General features: G+C 37.6%; 1 protein-coding gene across 3 annotated transcripts; it reads right to left on the bottom strand.

Annotated features, from left to right (window-relative positions):
- Positions 1-6,194: 6,194 nt before the first annotated feature.
- LOC120334293 (uncharacterized) lies at positions 6,195-18,116 on the bottom strand. Of its 3 annotated transcripts, XM_078120650.1 has the most exons (12): positions 16,996-18,116; positions 16,805-16,842; positions 16,414-16,486; positions 16,120-16,242; positions 15,236-15,334; positions 14,383-14,499; positions 14,026-14,093; positions 12,669-12,737; positions 11,776-11,869; positions 10,928-10,998; positions 9,905-10,019; positions 6,195-9,544 (listed from the first exon to the last, which is right to left on the bottom strand). In XM_078120650.1, the coding sequence occupies exons 1-12, from the start codon at positions 17,935-17,937 to the stop codon at positions 9,446-9,448; spliced, it is 1,908 nt and encodes a 635-aa protein (XP_077976776.1). In that variant the 5' UTR covers positions 17,938-18,116; the 3' UTR covers positions 6,195-9,445. The 3 variants fall into 3 exon arrangements, 2 of the variants coding, with proteins under 2 accessions (XP_077976776.1, XP_077976775.1); XM_078120649.1 differs by having other exon boundaries at positions 16,805-18,116; XR_013480720.1 differs by lacking the exons at positions 6,195-9,544; positions 9,905-10,019; positions 10,928-10,998 and adding an exon at positions 12,823-12,945 and having other exon boundaries at positions 11,801-11,869; positions 16,805-18,116.
- Positions 18,117-18,199: the final 83 nt, after the last annotated feature.

The following is an 18,199-nucleotide window of genomic DNA, read 5'->3' as shown; positions in this document are numbered from 1 at the left end:
TCCATCCCATGGCAAACTACAACTCCTTGTCCGGTTAACAGTCCATGTCCAATAGCCTAAGCCAGTGGTTCCTAAACTTTTTAGAGTTGCGACCCACTATTTATTACCACAGCTTATGGCGACCCATTTAACTTTTTATGACATAACACAGAAGCCAGCAATGGCTAATCATCGTAAAACTACTGTGTTACCTCGAAAATAAGACCTGGCCTGAAAATAAGACTTAATTTGAATTTTAAAAATGATTTTAATTAAACCCTACCATTGAAATAAATTTAAAATGTGTGGAAAAGAAAAAGTTCATTGGCCTGAGGTAAGGTGAAGATCACACTACTATTCAAGATTGTGTGATGTCACAATCACAATATTTGTCACTTGATTTTTGTATAGGAATTACAAATAAAAACAAAGGATGTCGGTTTTTGTATAATGTTTATTAAAAAATCTCGTGATTTTCTACAATGTAATTTTATTTTTGATAAATGAACTCAAAAGACATCTTTTAAAAAAACACCATAGTGTTATTCTTCAGAAGAAAATAAATCTAAATCCTGTCTAAATTTCTAGGAAACAAGATTGCTGTACAGTGTACAAAAACTGCTATGTGTAAAAAAGCCGCATGGTTAGTCTTTGTGTAGCAAATTTTTGTTCCTTTGAGAAGATCGTAAAAAGGAAACTTTGACAGATTAGAATTTAAATTCAATTTAATTTCTTTGGTTTTTTTGAAGATTTACGTATTCGAGTCGCCACCGATCCTAATAACTAGTATAATTAATCAAAGCTTTCTACATCTATTCACGACCCACTAAGATACCTTTTGCGACCCACCAGTGGGTCGCGACCCATAGTTTGGGAACTGCTCGCTTAAGCGATTAGTCAAACAGTTATTGGAATTGAAGGCGGGGAAGCCATAATGATAACCCTACACTGCCATAAAATTTCAAACACCCCCCTTCAGTACAGCACACTATCCAAATTCCAAGAATTGCCCTCCATTTGGCTCAATAAAACAAACACTCTATGTGTCTCACAAACAGGGGACGTCTGGACCATGTCAGATGCTTCATATCGCGCCATGCTTGTCTCAATAATAATCTTAATTAATCGCGGCCGGCACCTGACCAAAGTTGCCGTTTTTTGCTAAAAACTCTCGAATGCTACGGTAAATTTCTTCGGTAAATCGGTTTATTTTTTCTCGAGGAATTCAATGATGACTTTATTAGATTGCGCTTTTTTGTAGTATTTTGCGCAACTTCATTATACTGTATTATTACCGATATTGAGGGACAACAATGTCCAGACGTCTCCCAAAGGAGGGGTGTCTGATCATCTGTAATATGGGTTTCTCTGAAACGGGACAATGTCATTCGATTTGTATAGTGTGCCTTACTGCCCTTTTTTTAGGTGTGACACCATACTTACCTAACTTCTAAACTTGAATAAAAAAGTTTTTAAATATTCAGAGAGTGGCTCATATGCCTGTATGCCTCTAACAGTTTGAAGACAGGAAGATGATCAGTCAAATACGTAACACATTTCTATAGGGTACAAAATATTTACCACCCCTAAATTCAAAAATTTACAATTTTCTGCGATCATTTCTAAAACAGTGAAACTCTCACCTTCCACTTCAACTCTTTCTATTTAATTAGAATTTTTTATCGTCCTGACTCTCTTAGCAACACTTTTAATCATGTTATTACAGTATCAGAGACAAACTGAGATGACCGGATGCCGAAATAAGCTTTCTTTGTTATGAATCTGTACTTCGACCCTCGATTAGTTCCTCATTTACTCAACCGAATTTAGGTATACCTAATCGTTTATAGTTAGCGCCAAGGATTGCCGCCTATTATTGCCGCACATAAAACTTAGCAACCGGTATAATAATCCGTGTTAAACATTCCAGAAACGAATAATTTAACGGTGAATCCTTACAGGGAAAGTGGCGAAACCGATCATTATCGACGTACTAGCATCATGTGATAGCGAAAATGACGTATGTTTACACAAGTTTACCAAAAAACATAGCCACCGACGGCCACCTAGCTTCTAAGTATTCGCAGCAGGGGTGTTCAACCTGCGGCCCTACAAAAGTCTTATACGGCACACGGAGAAGTGCCAATTTTAGGATAGGATTAACATATTTATCCCGGGAGAGAGGAAAGTTTTTCTTTTTTTTTTCTCTATTATATGATTTTAGTAAAGTTGCGTTTGCTGCGAATTTTTTCAATGATTCAAAATATTTCATCATAACGACTATTGCATAGTCGATGTTTGTAGCAAATGTAGTTATTTTTTTTACACTGAACCAGTAACAGCGCTTTAGGTGTCGCTGCTTGAAGACCTAATATGGTCCCTCGCGACTCCTGTCGCAGAAATATCATTATTATAATATTTATTTATTGTACCAATTTTTTGTGCATTTGATGTTTTTGTGACGACGAATAAATGATTGATTGATTGATTGATTGAAAGCCGATAAGATTATCCGTATGGCGAACCACGGCCTCTCGTCTGGTTATCATTCCAAGTCGGGTATGGGATTAGTTATATTGTTTGTTTTCGGAAGCATGGACTTGGTGGTAGAGGAAGCCGTAACCGACCAGCGGTCACGTGAATCACCCAACGACGGCGAGGAGTCCTGCAATCCTCTCGAACATAACCATCCCTGAATGGGATTCAAACCTGCGAACCCACGCAGAGTAATTAGAGAAGCGGTGGCGAGCGTATTCCTTAACGCTTAGCCCATTGAGCCACACCGACGCGCCGCCAATTTTGAATGATGTGCGGCCCGTGAAACGAATTATTAACTTAATTTGGTACGTCCGAGTATTTCCAATCCTTTGCGTTGCGAAGCCTATACCTAAGCCAAATTTATTATCCATGCCCATGACTTTACAATGCCTTAACAGCTATCCTGTGCGAAGCGAACAACTACTGTAATAAGATCTATACCCAAAGTTTTTGTGCCTGTAAGTACTAGAAAGCTTATGGTAAGAAAAGGTGCAGCCCGCGCTGTATTAAAGGTTGCACACCAATGATTTCCAGTACAAAAGACCTTAGCCTACATAGCTCCACAAATCACGAGTTTGGATTTTTATTATATTTACGCTAATCGAGGAGGTCAGATATTTTCTAATTACCCCGGAGGAGAGAAAATATGTTAAGCCGGCTTTTTTTATTATATGGCAAGCCACGGCCGCTCGTCCGATTTTTGTTTTACTAGATTTATTATTATTTTTGGTTTACAATGTTTCATGCACGGCGGAGATGAAATATCTTAATTTTAACCATTCGGGTGTGGTAGTAGTTGACCATTCATTTGTTTTAGAATTAGATGCATGGACTTGTTGGTAAGGAAAGCCGTAACCGACCAGCGGTCACATGAACCACTCGGCGGCGGCGAGGAGTCCAGCAATCTTCTCGCAATTAGTCATTAAACATAGGATTTGAACCTGGAAATCCACGCAGGGTAATCAAAACTTTATAAGCAAGCAAAAGGAAGAAGAATAAGTACGGCTATCTCTGATAATAATGAGTACCGCGACACCCGTTGAGCCCCTTCTAGCAAAACATAGAAGAATAATATATTAGAATCCTCTTATAGCGAGAGTTTCCGGTTGAATATGGAGACAGGATGTGAGCCAAGGGTCGGCAAACTACGGCCCGCGGAACAGTATAATCCGGCCCGCGACGCTCCACTGAATTATATTAACAAAACAAATGTATTGACGATTATATTCTACGTAACAGAATTCGTTTTGAGACGCAAAATTGTATTATAACCTAACAAGTATACAATTCACAATCACTTGTTTAATGAGCCTATAAATTGACCATGACCAAACAAATGGCAGCAGAACGTAAAAAGTTGATGCTGAGTGCAAATGGTTTGATGGCGCAGAAAATATTCAAATGATCAGTCTTCGCGCGCTGCTTGAAATTTAACTGAAATCCGAGTGAAAAAATGTTATTCATTGGCCATTCCCTCGGTTTTTAACTTTCTCAAAATATGTGCGTCCCGGCAATGACTTGCAACCTTTAATCCATAAAAGCCCGCGAACGACAAAAGTGTGCCGACCCATGATGTAAGCACAAGATACAATGGTGATCTGCAATAAAGTTGTGCGCGATGCTCCCTCGAATAAATAACGTACAGAATGAAATACATATAGCACTGTCATTTGTGCAGTCTGGCCGCAAATTTTGAACCTGACTGTTGGATTCTTTCTATATCAAAGGGCTTTTCGCCATAAATAATCTATCGAAAAGTAAACGAGAATATCGGTCGGAGACCGGAGACTTCTGATAATGACGTAAAAAAGTAAATTTTAGTTCGGTGGGGCATATTAAATTGTTACGCGGGTCGTAATCGGCCCGTGGTTCGCGATTTGGGAACCACTGAATTAAATTACAATAAAATATATGACCAACCTGTACATCGATCAGTTGCGGCCAACAACAGATACGACACATCAAAAAATCGGTCTGTTTTTATCATTTTTTCTCCGCTGTTTAGCGCTGTAACAAGATTTGAGCGTGACAAATACTCGGGGAATTTATTAGCAAATAATGAGTAATGCTTTTGTATGAAAGACCCGACCCCGTGGATATGAGAGAAATTTTGAAAAATAAAAAGTAACGCCGTTCTGGCGATTCTTCGACTATTCTAATTATTGAAAATTTGAACTTTATTCGCCCTCCAGTTTCGTTGACAAAACGAAACAAGAATCGGTCAGAGACCGAAGACTTATCGATCGAAAGTTAGGGGATCCCCCAAAACAGCGCTCTTACTCCATAGTGACACCTTGTGTCCCATCACTAATTTATTAATAACTCACTAATTACACGACATAATTCATCCAAAATCAATAGACGTCTGGTACGACATATGATGAATGCACATGCAAAATCTGGAGCAGATGCAATCTCGCTTTCGTGAGATATCGCGTGCATCTAACAGACAAACAGACAGACAAATACATATCAACATACTTACCGGTTAAAATCGATAAGTAACAATCCATAGAATCACATCCAATCAAATTATAATAAATATATAAAACATGAAACAACCGACCTACTCGCACATTCACATCGACTAGCGCGGCCACCACCCAGCTGTCTCAATACCTGAGATCGAAGTTCTCTTCGCTTTCTTCTCCGCCCTTTGAGTCTTATAATTAGATTTCTGAAGTTCATTAACTTACTCTTTTACAGTGTTTATATCACGGTTATTTGCTCCTTTCGCTCTGAACAAGGAAAAAAAGTCTTATTCAGTGCGAAAGACTATAAATAAAGGGAGTCGGGAGGTCGTAAGGTCTAAAAATTGCGAAGGTAATTTATCGATACCATATATTATTTTGACCCTCACAGATGTATTAGATGAAGTAAAAATGTTTGAGCAATTACTGACTAAAAAACAACAAACCTAGAGATATATCGAAAACTGATTTCATACCAAAATTGAAACTGTAAAGGAACTTCATGGACACCCTGCATAAAAAATTTAGAATAATCTGAGAGAGATACATTCACTGGTTTGATGTTGCTCGAAAACGAAAAATAGTAATATTACCTTACTTCAATATTAGATTGCATGTTTTTGCTCACCATTCAGACAATGGCTCCCATGCCAGAGAAAATGATCTATTAAAATTAAATCAATCAAATACATAACACATTTTTATTAGTTACAAATAGTTTCATCACCAATACCAAAATTTCTCCCCCCCCCCTCAATTTGGACACCCCCTTCCTCCTAAAATAAAAAGCTGTGAGACATATCGTTCCACTCTTCCGTCTACTACCCTACTCGATGTCCACTATGCGCCGCAGATAACCCAAAAAGCTCTTCGCCGACTTACTTTGCTGTCGAAGTTATCCAAGCATTCGCTCGAAGGAAGAATTGATGGTAAGATAAAAAATGGCAGGGTGTCAGTTGATTAATAACAAACAGAGCAAAATGTTGTTGAAAAGGACCTCCTGAAGTATGTGCACCAAGATGGCGCACAACCTAAGCATAGCATGTATAACAGGTTAGGGTTCAGGTTATGCGACATCCTGGTGCACATACTTCAGGAGCAACGTTGAAAAAGCCCCCAACCCCCCCGGCTCAAACTAAAATGCGATGTGCGCCATGTTGCTAACAGGGGCGACTAATAATTGACGCTACAAAACAAACACCCTACAAAATCCATTGTTACCTCCTTTTAATGTAAAATCAATCATTTTATTTCGATATTCTGACATAAAACAGAACAAAACAAAAAATAAACGGACAAAAAAAATGCAGAGATACCTGGAAGGCAAACATAACCCAAAATGAAGGTAAAAAAGTACAAATACGCGCCCAACCAGTTATTAGTTTTTGAAAGTATCGACTTGGTGGTGGATGAAGCCCTAACCGATCGACCAGCGGTGGCAGCAAACCTGCTTGAGCGCGATTCTGCAATTCCTAAATCCATAAAAAGTTGCCCAAAATACAAGTTCGTGGACTACAAAAAATAAAAAAGAATGCCGTGCAAAATCGGGCAATACTTTAACTCAATTAAAAAAAATAAAATAAAGTTGGATCAAAATTAAATGTAATAAACTTCTACCAGTCTCTGTTCGTATCTAATTATGGTTTATTGAGGAATCACTAGAATTAGTATCACATCCAACCAAACCAGACTAAGATGCAGTTGAAAGGAATAACTAGTTAACTAGCTGGAACATTGACTGGAAACAAGATGGAGGGGGGTTCGCCATATGAATAAGCCACCATACTGCCATTAATCTTGAATAGGATGAATATGTCGACCAGAAACAAAGAAAAACCAAGGTTAATATACTAACACAGTGGTTCCAACCTTTTTTTAAGCGACCCAAATATTAAAAAAATAATATTCAAAAAATTCATAAAACAATGAAAACTCCCCAGAAAACTTGTAAAGTCACTGGAAAAGACGTGAAAAACTTACAGAAACAGCGAAAACCATTAGAAATCTTGCAAAAACAATGAAAATACATGAAAAACCACAAAAATCATTGTTAACCTTTTTTTTTGATCAAAAATGCTAATTTTTCTTGAGGCTTCATATACCTTTTATTAGTCTATGAAAATTTTATTTGCCCTCAAAACTGACACATTTACAGGTCTTTCAGCGAGCCTGTCACAAACTGTAATGCACCATCAACAAAGCAGCACCTTCAAACAAACATGTAAACAAATAAAAATATCTGAGTAACAATGAGTATTGGCAGAATGACAAGTGTGTGGTAAAGATAGATAGTTTATTTCGAAAACTCCAGAATAGGATACAAATAAAATAAAAAATGGAGAATTCTGGAAAGCGATCGAAACCTTTAAAAAAAGTTTAAAACATGATGAGTATCATGTGCCCGATCACCAACACGCATTCACAACAAAAAACACAAATCTTGTTAAACAAGGCTTGGGCCAAAAATGACAGAACATTCAAAGATGACAAACAATTCTAAATTAGGAGGCCCACTTCCCATATCTTAAAGTCCGTTGCATAACCTTTGGCAGGGAACAATTGGCGATTGTCTGTCTCATATATATTTACAGTTGCATATTAAACTCAATCATCGATGCTCCCGAAGTATTTGTACCAAAATGAACTTGAACATTGTATGTGTACTAGGTTACAGTTCAGGTTGTGCGTCATCTTGGTATGAATACTTTGGAGCGCCCAATCATATAGCAAAACATTAGAAGGCACAAATTAATAAAAAAAACTGTGAAATGGACAAACTTTCCCAAACTGGGCCCCCCAACGGGGCACTATTCTCGATGGTGGGGCGTGTAAAACAACTGATAGAAACCTGATGAAAAGAAATTAGCTATTACTATTCGAGCCCAGAGGGCCACTGAGTGTCAGGTTTGGGAACAACTGGGATATGGCTTTTAAAATTGTTCATTCTATGAATACAAAAAATAGAACAACCATGGGATCTAATATTACTTGTTCACTAAAACCAGCAATTTCAACAAGACCAAAGAATTTACTATTTTATTTGGTCACATATTGTTTTGTCTAAAGAAATTAAAGTTATCGTCTAGCGATATGACGAAGGAAAAATACTTCATGAATTAGAACTGAATGCTGGAACTTAATTATATACTGCAATCATGCTGAACTAATAACATTGATTTAAAATAAATTAATAAAAAAATTAAATAAATTGATTTAAAATAAAAAATTATAATTTCTAACTATGAACAGTGAGTAAAATGTTCCGCTTATTTTTATTCATTCGCTCGAAAACTGGCTTTCTAAAAAAACAGTAATCTTATGATATGTAAAAAGTTGATATTTTTTAAAGGACCGAAAAATATTTGCAGTACGGCACTGCCAACTAACTTTTACACTTTGGGTAAGGTGAGATTTGAACAATGAGTCAAGATGGAACATTGTAGGTCAGGTGTGGGCGAGGTTCTTGAATCAGGGGCCAAAAATGTTACCCACCTACACCCGCATGCCATGTATGTGTGATGTGAGACGATGAACAATATTAGCAATGTTGCAAAGGTGGAAAACCATAAGCTTCGTACCCAAACTAAATATAATCGACCCTCTATGTTAAAAATCTAAATTTGGTTTTAGTTTGATTGTGGCAGCATCAGGCGGAAATGACCCAACGGGCCGAATTTGGCTATTTTATAAACCCCCGTTATATGACGATATGAAAAGAGCTACCATCGTTTGGAAGGCCGGAATCTTTGAAGTTTGGCATCAAGACCGTGAGGTGAGGGGAATGAGATTCGAACAGGGGAATGTTTTAGGTTGTTTGCACTTATTGGTAATTAAAACAAAACGTTTGAGAATTGAGAGTTCACTGGTTCAATAGTTGCTCTTTTTTCGGCGCTTCTGATGTATGATTACCAATATGGAGGTAACTGATTTTGTCTCCGTGATTCGAAATGTTTTATAGAATGATTTGAAGTGAATAGATATTTGCATAAATTTCATTTGAAGAAGTCCAAGTAACAGACTACTACAGTGGACAGAATATTTGATTTAAAATTTCAAATTGCACCAAAAATTCGTATAAAATATATACCTGTGCATAAATTTTTGGTGAGTTAAAAAAAATTCACAATGGACATATTAAGGCAACGCTTTCTAGTCAGGGAAAAATTTTGTTGTTTTTGGCTTTGTTTTTGCTGTAGTATTACTGAACAACTCATTAGTAAACACATTTTAAACTACATCAACTAGGTAACGGGATGTATATAAAGCAGGAATGTGACTTTCTACCAGATAGGTTACAGAACTTTTTACCGCTTATGTCCATTCATGTGGAACATGGGCAGAATATTTTACACATTTTCTATAGCACCAAAAATGAAAAATGTGCAACATATTACTGAAGCTACTTGAAAATTATCGTTTTTGTTGTCTATTTTTTGTTCAAATTTTTCAAATTCATGTTAGTCTTGATCTTCCTCCTGTCCCTCAATTTCTGCATTTTCTTCTCCACCTTCCATTGCTTGCTGTTCATCATTTATTGGGGGATCATCGAAAACCCGCTGGAAAAAACAACATAGTATCATATCATACAACAAGTACTTTGTGTACATATACTGTTGGTTTGTGGCTTTATTCTGATATTTCTATTGAAGCTTATCTCCTATTTTACTGGGATTTAATAAACTAAAACAAAAATGTGTTATGTCTGATTTTAGAATGTATTCGGAATAGTTTGGTATTTGGAAATGGCTATCCCTGCCTAACCCTAACCAGGTATACATACTACATTCCGATGTCCGCCATCTTGGCTCGCACACTACAGGAGTACCTTCCCACGCTGCTTGTAAATGGCTTTGTTCCAAGTCATAATGGCCAAAGGAAGGTTTGTATGAAAATATTATTGCTTAATTTCTACTCACATCATATATGCATCGATGTTGTTGTCTGATATGTTCTTCGCACAGAAAAACTCCGCATACAGGACAGAACTGAGGGGCATCGGGATGTTCCGGAATTCCGCACTGTCCGCAGATCCTGAAATAAATTTACAATTCAACTGATGGATCTGACAACATTAAAATTTGTACTTACTTATCTATTCGCTGGTGGATCCGTAAGTTATAAAGAAAGAATGCTGTGGTAAGAGAGAAAACGAGATAGCAATCGGAGACCGCCAACTTATCGATCCAACGACGTGTAAGCAAAACACCGAAACGCTCCACATCGCAGACAGGGCATTGTTACGCACACAATTGTTCGCAGCGACGAAACTTAGGGGATCCCCCAAAACAGAAACTGCAGTTTCGATTCCTTCGCTCTGACTCAATAGCGACACCATGTGTCCCATCACTAATTAATTAATAACTCGCTAATTATACAACATAATTCATCCAAAAGTAATAGGCTTTTGGTCCACGATATGATGAATGCACATGCCAAATTTGGAGCAGATTCAACCTCGATTTCATGAGATATTGCGTAACATACAAAAGTGTCTAACAGACAAAAACCTATCAAAGTACTTACCGATCAAGATCGATAAGTAATGACTATTTTGAGTGATTGGAGACTCTTGCCACAGACTAACACAAATGTATATTTTGTATATAATGAATCAACTGACGTTACAGAAATACATTGATGTTAGTGTGCAGCAAGACTCTTCAACCGCATAGAAAAGGGGTGTGCATCCTGCGGTCCATGAACCAAAAGAAAAAATTGTGCAGTGTTTGGAGAAGTGCCAATATAGGGTGCGGCCCGCACAACGAGTTTATAATTTTGTTTGATCTGATATGTGCAAGTAATCCCAATCCCATTGCGTTGCGAAGCCTATATCTGAGTCCAATTTAGTTTTATGCCTATGGCAATGCCTCAACAGTTAGCTTGTGCAAAGCGAACAACGCATGAGATTAATAACCGAAGACACAAGATCCTCAACTTACCAGGGCATTCCTTCTCTGGGACTTGCGGGATGACTGAGTGTACGATCCTGCCTTGGTTGATCGTAGGCAATCTAAAGATAATGGGGCAAATATCACTTTTTCAGAACCGAGGGTTTATTATTTTGATCATATCAGCATTCCAGGATCGGTTATGAAATGAACCGCGTTCCCAAATATGGGGAGTGTCGGGGAATCTAAAAAATTATCTGCGTCCCTCGATCAGGGAGGAAATTTAACTTTGCACTCAGTATCACTATTCCCTAGATATTTATTATTATTGTAATAAATATTTATAAACATATTATAGACCAGGGGTTGCAATATTTTTTGCCGGTGGGCCGTATAACCAACTTAAGATATCACATGGGCCACACAAAAATGCGGAATGTGGCCATCGCTTAGCCTTACAGTAATAAAAGCAGTGATTCTCAAAGTTGATTGACAGAGGGCCAAAATTGGAAGCGAAAAGATATTCGTGGGCCAAGAGGGGGGATCGCCTGCAAGGGCCAATGACAGGCAGCAGAACTCGATAAAATAAAAACGAGAATATCGGTCAAGACTGAAGACTTATCGATTGAAAGTTAGGGGATCCCCCAAAACAGCGCGCTTACTCCATAGTGACACCTTGTGTCCCATCACTAACTAATTAATAACTCGCTAATTATACAACATAATTCATCCAAAATCAATAGGCTTCTGGTTTGACATATGATGAATGCACATGCAAAATTTGGAGCAGATTCAATCTCGCTTTCGAGAGATATCGCGTGCATCTAACAGACAGACAGAGAGATAAATACCTATCAACATACTTCACGATTAAAATCGATAACTAATAAAAGTTTTACCAGATTTCCATCATAGTCATCCAAATCACGAACTTCCGGGCGACGCCGCGAAGCGGCTTGTTGTTCTTCATTCAGCGGAAAGTCTTGAAAAATTCTGAAATAAAATTTGAATAGTCTCATTTTTGATTGATTTTCAACTCTTTTTGGTCAAACCATAAAACTTCAATTGCTCAAAATGATAGTTTTCAAATGGGAGAAACAAATATAATGAATTCAGATTTATTTCAAGATACTCAAATCTAACGAATTTAAATTTTCCTGATAAATTAAACAGGGTGGAAAATTTGAATGTCTGATGAAGCCACTCCCGAAGCATGTGTACAAATATGGAGGTAAATAATTTTGTTGCCTACTTTACATCAAGTTGTGTGAAGGGAATGAAACTTGGCTAACACAGATAATTTCCGGAATCGTAATAGAAGTAAAACGAGAATATCGGTCCATTCGTTCGGAGAGCGAAGACTTATCGATCAAAGGTAAAAGGATCCCCAAAACAGCGCTCTTACTCCATAGTGACACCTTGTGTCCTATCACTAATTAATTGATAACTCGCTAATTATATGACATAATTCATCGAAAATCAATAGGCTTCTGATCCGAGCTATGATGAATGCACATGCAAAATTTGGAGCAGAATCAACTTCGCTTCCTTGTGAGATATCGCGTGCATCTAACAGACAGACAAACAGACAAATACCTATCAACATACTTACCGATTAAAATCGATAAGTAATAAAGAAAATCGGAATAAAAGTATGACCTAACCCGATACACACTCTACGGGAGTACCCAGATGAATATGATGGATGAGAAAAATAGCTGTTTGATAAATTTTCTGTTTTTTTAGTGATCATCTTGTATTTAATTCCGAAATGATAATTCCCGTTACTCACCCATAACTTTCTATCCTAGAACTTTGAAGTGGATGCTGCTGAATCGTCACGGGGCTTGCAGCAATGTCCCTAATGGTAAAAAAATTAGGAAATTCAAAACTATCCTGAAATATTCCAACACAATACAAACACCACTTGCAAAATTAAACCATACCTGAAGTTGAATGTTTCGTAAGTAGGAATGCATTTTATTCTATAAATAACCTAAATCCATTCTAAGACCCAACAAAACTTGGACATGGTAATTTCATAAATTATAAGTACCGTAATGTTAAACCTGAAACAAACACAAGTTAGAATTAGATTACTGCATAATAAATATGAAAGGTAAACATGGAAATAAAGAACAGAGGGGGCTCCCGAAGTATGCGAACCAAGATGGCGGACATCGGAACGTAACATGTGTACTAGGTTAAGGTTAGGCCATAATTTTAGGTATAAATACTACGGGAGGCTCTTGGCTAGTCTTCGAACTGATAACAGGACTAAAATAAGAAAATTGGAAAAAAATTATCGCCTAACCCTAACCTGTTACCCATGTTACGTTCCGATGTCCGCCATCTTGGTTCGCATACTTCGGGAGCACCGAACAGAGAAATAATGAATAAAAACTACTAACGATAAAGGGTTCGCAGGAATGTAACTAATGGTGTAAAAAATATAATTCTACAAGATTTCAAATTTTTTCTGATGGTTGGGGCACCATCATGATTGGTTCACAACCTTCAAATCAGGGACAAATAGAGCAGGTGCCTAGCCAGGTGTATAAAATTTCTAATTGCCAAGATTAGAATGTAACGGTAGATGGGTCCGTCCAGAGACCAGAAAACGTGTTTTCAAAAGTCTCAAGGGTTTAAAAAGTGTTTTTAAGCTACAGAAAATTGCTATTTATGATACAAAAAAAAAAAAAATTTTTTCATATTTCAAAAAGGTGGGATTCAGCATACAAACTTCAGCAGGACATGATATGATGACTTTTGCTAAATTATCTATTTAAATCATTTATCCTGTTTTCAGATTACACTGGGTGTTAAAAAAGTTTCGCAAAAATAAAGTAAAATTTTCTGTCATGGTAACTTAAAAAAGTAACTGTTAATGCGTCAGTCATGAAATGTTTAAATGGCATTTCACTATAATTCAGCACTGTTAAAAAAATCAGTGATTAAATGTTTTAAGTAGCATTTCATCTTAACTTCTGTTAATTTTGCGTTACTTTTCTATCACTGTGTATTCTACACCTTGATAATTGTCTTCATTAAATATATAAGATCTGGAGATCTTTCCAGTATCTCCGACCCAATTTATAACCCCCTGAGTGAGGTTTCAATGGGGTAAAAAACCAAGATCTTTAACTCACCTCCCTTCTCTGAGAATCTCTGGAGGATGGTAGAAAGTACGATCGGGTCGTTGTGGCTCGTAGGCAATCTAAAGATAATGAGACATGCTTATTTCATTCGCTCGTACCCAACCAAACCGAAATATTTGATATTTTGAGTATATCAGCGTTATCTAATCAGTGAGGAAATTTACAGCTGCCTTGATCGAGGAAAAATGTTGTATTTGCAACCAAGATTTCTATTGCTTAGTTATTTGTTATTATTGTAATACATATATATACACATAATTGAGACCAAAGGTTGCAACTTTTTTGCCATATAACCAACTTGTGATATCACCCGTGCAACACACACCCTATTATGAATTACTGACTTACATTATTTGTAGGATCTTCATCATCAAGCCTTCGACCGTTGGAATAAAGCAAGCGTAGAGCAATATCACGGCGATTATTCGGACATCGTTCTGGGCCAAGACGTGGACGATTTCTGACCTAAAAACAAAAGAAATGTTCAAATATATTAATGCTGTCAAGTGTCAATGTCACGGTTCATCGAGGATATTTTAAAAATTGTTCAGGGCATATCTTAAAATATTCTGCAGGAATTTAATTCAAAAATCCCAAATTTGAAAGAAAACGGTTTTGCCAATGCGCCATATAACCAACTTGTGACACCACCTGCGTCACACAAACCCTACTATGTGATTCATTTTCCCCAATATGTCCAATAAGATATTTGGGCGCTCCAAAAATATGTGAACCAAGATGGCGGACACCGGAACATAGTATGTGTACCAGGTTAGGGTCAAGCCATAATTCTATTCCAATCTACCCTATTTTAGTTCTATTACAAGATCGGGACTAGCCAAGTGACTACGATCGGGACGTTGTGACTCCTAGCCAATCTAAAGTTAATGTGACATTCTTATTTCGTTTGCTCATACCAAAATAGTCAATATTTTGATTATTCCAGCAGTCCCCAATCAGAGAGGAAATTTAACGGCGTCTTTTGATCGAGGAGGAAATATCCACGTCGCCCGATCAGGGAGAAATGCTATATTTGCATCCAGTATTTCTATTTCTTAGTCTTTTATTATTATTGGAATGCATATTTATAGGCCTACACATATTATAGACCGATGGTTGCAACTTTTTTGTCGGTGGGCCATATAACCAACTTGCGATATCACCTGCACCACACAAACTCTACTATGACGCACTAACTTACATTAATCGTAGGATCTTCATCAACATGTCTTTGATCAACACGACTGGAACGAAGGTTATTTGGACATTGTTCGAGGTCGAGACGTGGACGATTTCTCACCTAAAAACAAAAGAAATGTTCAAATATATTAATGCTGTCAACGTCACATTTCATTGAGCATATTTTAACAAATTGTTCTTCATTAAAATATTCAGCAGAAATAACCAACTTATGTAATCACTTGCGCCACACAAACCCACTATGTGGTCTATCCTCCCCAATCTGTCAAAAAAGATGCTTTGTCGCTCCAGAAGTATGTGAAACAAGATGGCGGACACCAGAACGTTGTATGTGTACCAGGTTAGGGTTAGGCCATAATTCTATTCCTTATTTTAGTTTTATTATGAGTTCGGGGACTGGCCAAGTGACTCCCATAGTATTTGTAACTGAAATTAAGGCCTAACCCTAACCTGTTACACATACTACATTCCAGTGTCCGCATATTGGTTGACATACTTCGGGAGTACAGATGTTTGAACCTAGGATGTCACTGCTCGATAACTTCTAGGCCTATTTGGTTCCCCGTGACTCCCCCCCCCCCCCAGTAAATTAAAATTTTTTCCCTTTATTTTTTGCATGATTTTTGTATTTTTACTGGTTGGAAAAAATAAACTTGACTTTATATCCAGCTCATCCATATTCATGTTAACTGTAAGCACTATCATGTGACATCCAGATGCCAAAGTGAGCACAAACATATGACAACCAGATATAAGGGTGAGCAATACTATATGACATCCGCTTTACCATGGCTATATTATAAAGGTTAACACTATTATATGACATCTGGACATCAGCGTGAAGCTATAATATGACATCTAGCACAAGATGAATTACTGACGTACATTATTCGTAGGATCTTCATCACCAAGCCTTCGATCAACGACGCTGGAACGAGGCATACGTGGAACAAAGTCATGTTGGTTATTCGGACATTGTTCTGGGCCGAGACGTGGACGTTTTCTGACCTAAACACGAAAGAAATAATCAAATTTTTCGATGCGGGCAAGATCAAATTTGACAAATATTAATTTTTTCAAATAGCCCCCTTAAAAAATTGTCTACGCTTCCCTTATGGAGCGTGCCCCAACGTTTGAAAACTACTATTCTAGGAAAACACATTGAAACTCAACACCTACAATAGGCTGGTGTTCTCCTTGTCCCGTATCAGTAAATGCTGGTTCTGGAAGTCTTCGTTTATGTGGAATTGTTCTGTTGAAGAAAAAAATTCTCATAGTTATTCCAGGGAAAGGAAATACGATAAAACAGCCTAATCATATGAAGAACCACAGTCTGCAAACCCATGCAGGTTAATAATCAAAGTGGCTACAGCAGTATCTTGATGGAGCATTTAAGTCATAGGCATAAAGTCGATTACTACTCACTAATTACTCATCACAGCAGGTATAAGTCGAGAGCAGCAAAACAGGTTGTGATTGTCAAAACATGCACTCTCTTTTCATTTTCTTATGGCCTCCCTCTCAGAGCCATTCAAAATCCCGGTTACTACAATAAAACATGAAATCAAACCTTCTATGGTTTTCATTTCCAGACGTGCCTTGAGTGCTGCTTCCCTCGCCGGGTGATAAAGCTGGATCATAAACACGACGCTCGATAAATTGTTTTCCACTAGGAGGCGAAACCACCCCATTTCTTTCTGGTCTGACTGGTATATCCATCTGTTGGTTATCGTGATTAATTCCGTGACCAGGCCCTATGCTTATGTCTAAGTGTTCTTGTCCCCTGCGATTGGGTTTCGTTCGATCACCTCTGTTCGTACCATGTGAAGGCGAAAACGCTTGCTGAATTTGCTCTTGTTGGGTGGGGTGTGTTATTGAAGTTCGCCTTTGATTAATTTCAGCGATATCGTTTTGTTCACTCTCCACATTTCTTTCATTTCTGTCCGTCCGTCCGCTATTTCCTGCTGTTGCTATAGAAGAGTGTCCTCCGCGATTGTGTTCCAAAATTGTGTTCCCTTCATTTTCATATGAGTTTTCTCTATTTTCATCGTGGTTCCCGTTGTTTTCATCCTGGTTTTCCCTGACTGAAATTCCATTATCATTTGCGCATCCCGAAACGATTTTCCGATTTCGCCGATTTTTTTCAGGGTCACCATCCCCGTCTCCCGTTCCATAAGAACCTTGACTCGAAATTCCCTCACTTGCGGAATTCCCGCCTGACGTAATTTGAGCGGTCTGCTGAGGATTGGAATTTGTCGACGCACCCGCACTCTTTTTCTTATCGTCATTGTTTCCATCAACACATTCCTGAGGGCAGCCTGGTTGAAACGTTTGTTTTTGCCCATGTTCTTCAGAGCATTTTAAAGCACTCACACCCGAAGATAAATCACTGCATTTACATTGGGAATACTCAGCTTTCCTCTCCAGCTCATTACATTTAGTGTAATCGTTTTGAGGACCAAATTTATGTTTCTTGATGGTAATTTTTCCAGACACAAGCTCACGGATCTCAGAATATGTTTCATATTGCTTCCAGACCTCAAGTAAGACCAGAATAAAGAAAATCCCTTGAAACAATCTCAGAAGAACAAAAGTTAGTGTCGTTTTTTTCCTTGTTTTTCCAACACGATACATAGCTGTTAAATTAATAACTCTTTTTTTCCTTAGTGTCGTTTTTTTCCTTGTTTTTCCAAAAAGATACATAGCTATTAAATTAATGACTCTGCAACTATGACTGCGATAAGTGCCTTTCTGTCTTCACACAAACGAAGCACAATGACTTGAAACGAAAAAACTTCAATACAAGACAACTTATATTCAACGTGAGTTGAACAGCATAAATTCTAGCCAGCAAACAACAGTATAATAATACACCATACTATCCTGAAAGGGAAAAAAATCATATTTATTGGACTTTATAGAATGCTTTTCCATGCCTTTCCCCCAAGTTTAACAGTTATTGAAT

The sequence above is a fragment of the Styela clava genome, chromosome 15 (assembly GCF_964204865.1).
Source record: "Styela clava chromosome 15, kaStyClav1.hap1.2, whole genome shotgun sequence".
Taxonomy (NCBI): domain Eukaryota; kingdom Metazoa; phylum Chordata; class Ascidiacea; order Stolidobranchia; family Styelidae; genus Styela; species Styela clava.
The sequence above is the reverse complement of the archived record's forward strand: the minus strand, read 5'-3'. Positions and strand labels throughout refer to the sequence as shown.

Bases quoted from the DNA above. Each gene is read 5' to 3' on its own strand.
- LOC120334293 (XM_078120649.1), bottom strand. From the start codon at position 17,937: ATGTATCTTTTTGGAAAAACAAGGAAAAAAACGACACTAAGGAAAAAA. The intron at 14,094-14,382 runs GTAAGTCAGTAA...CATTATCTTTAG, and splicing joins ATGAAGATCCTACAAATAAT to ATTGCCTACGAGCCACAACG. The intron at 10,999-11,775 runs GTAAAACTTTTA...CATTATCTTTAG, and splicing joins ATGACTATGATGGAAATCTG to ATTGCCTACGATCAACCAAG.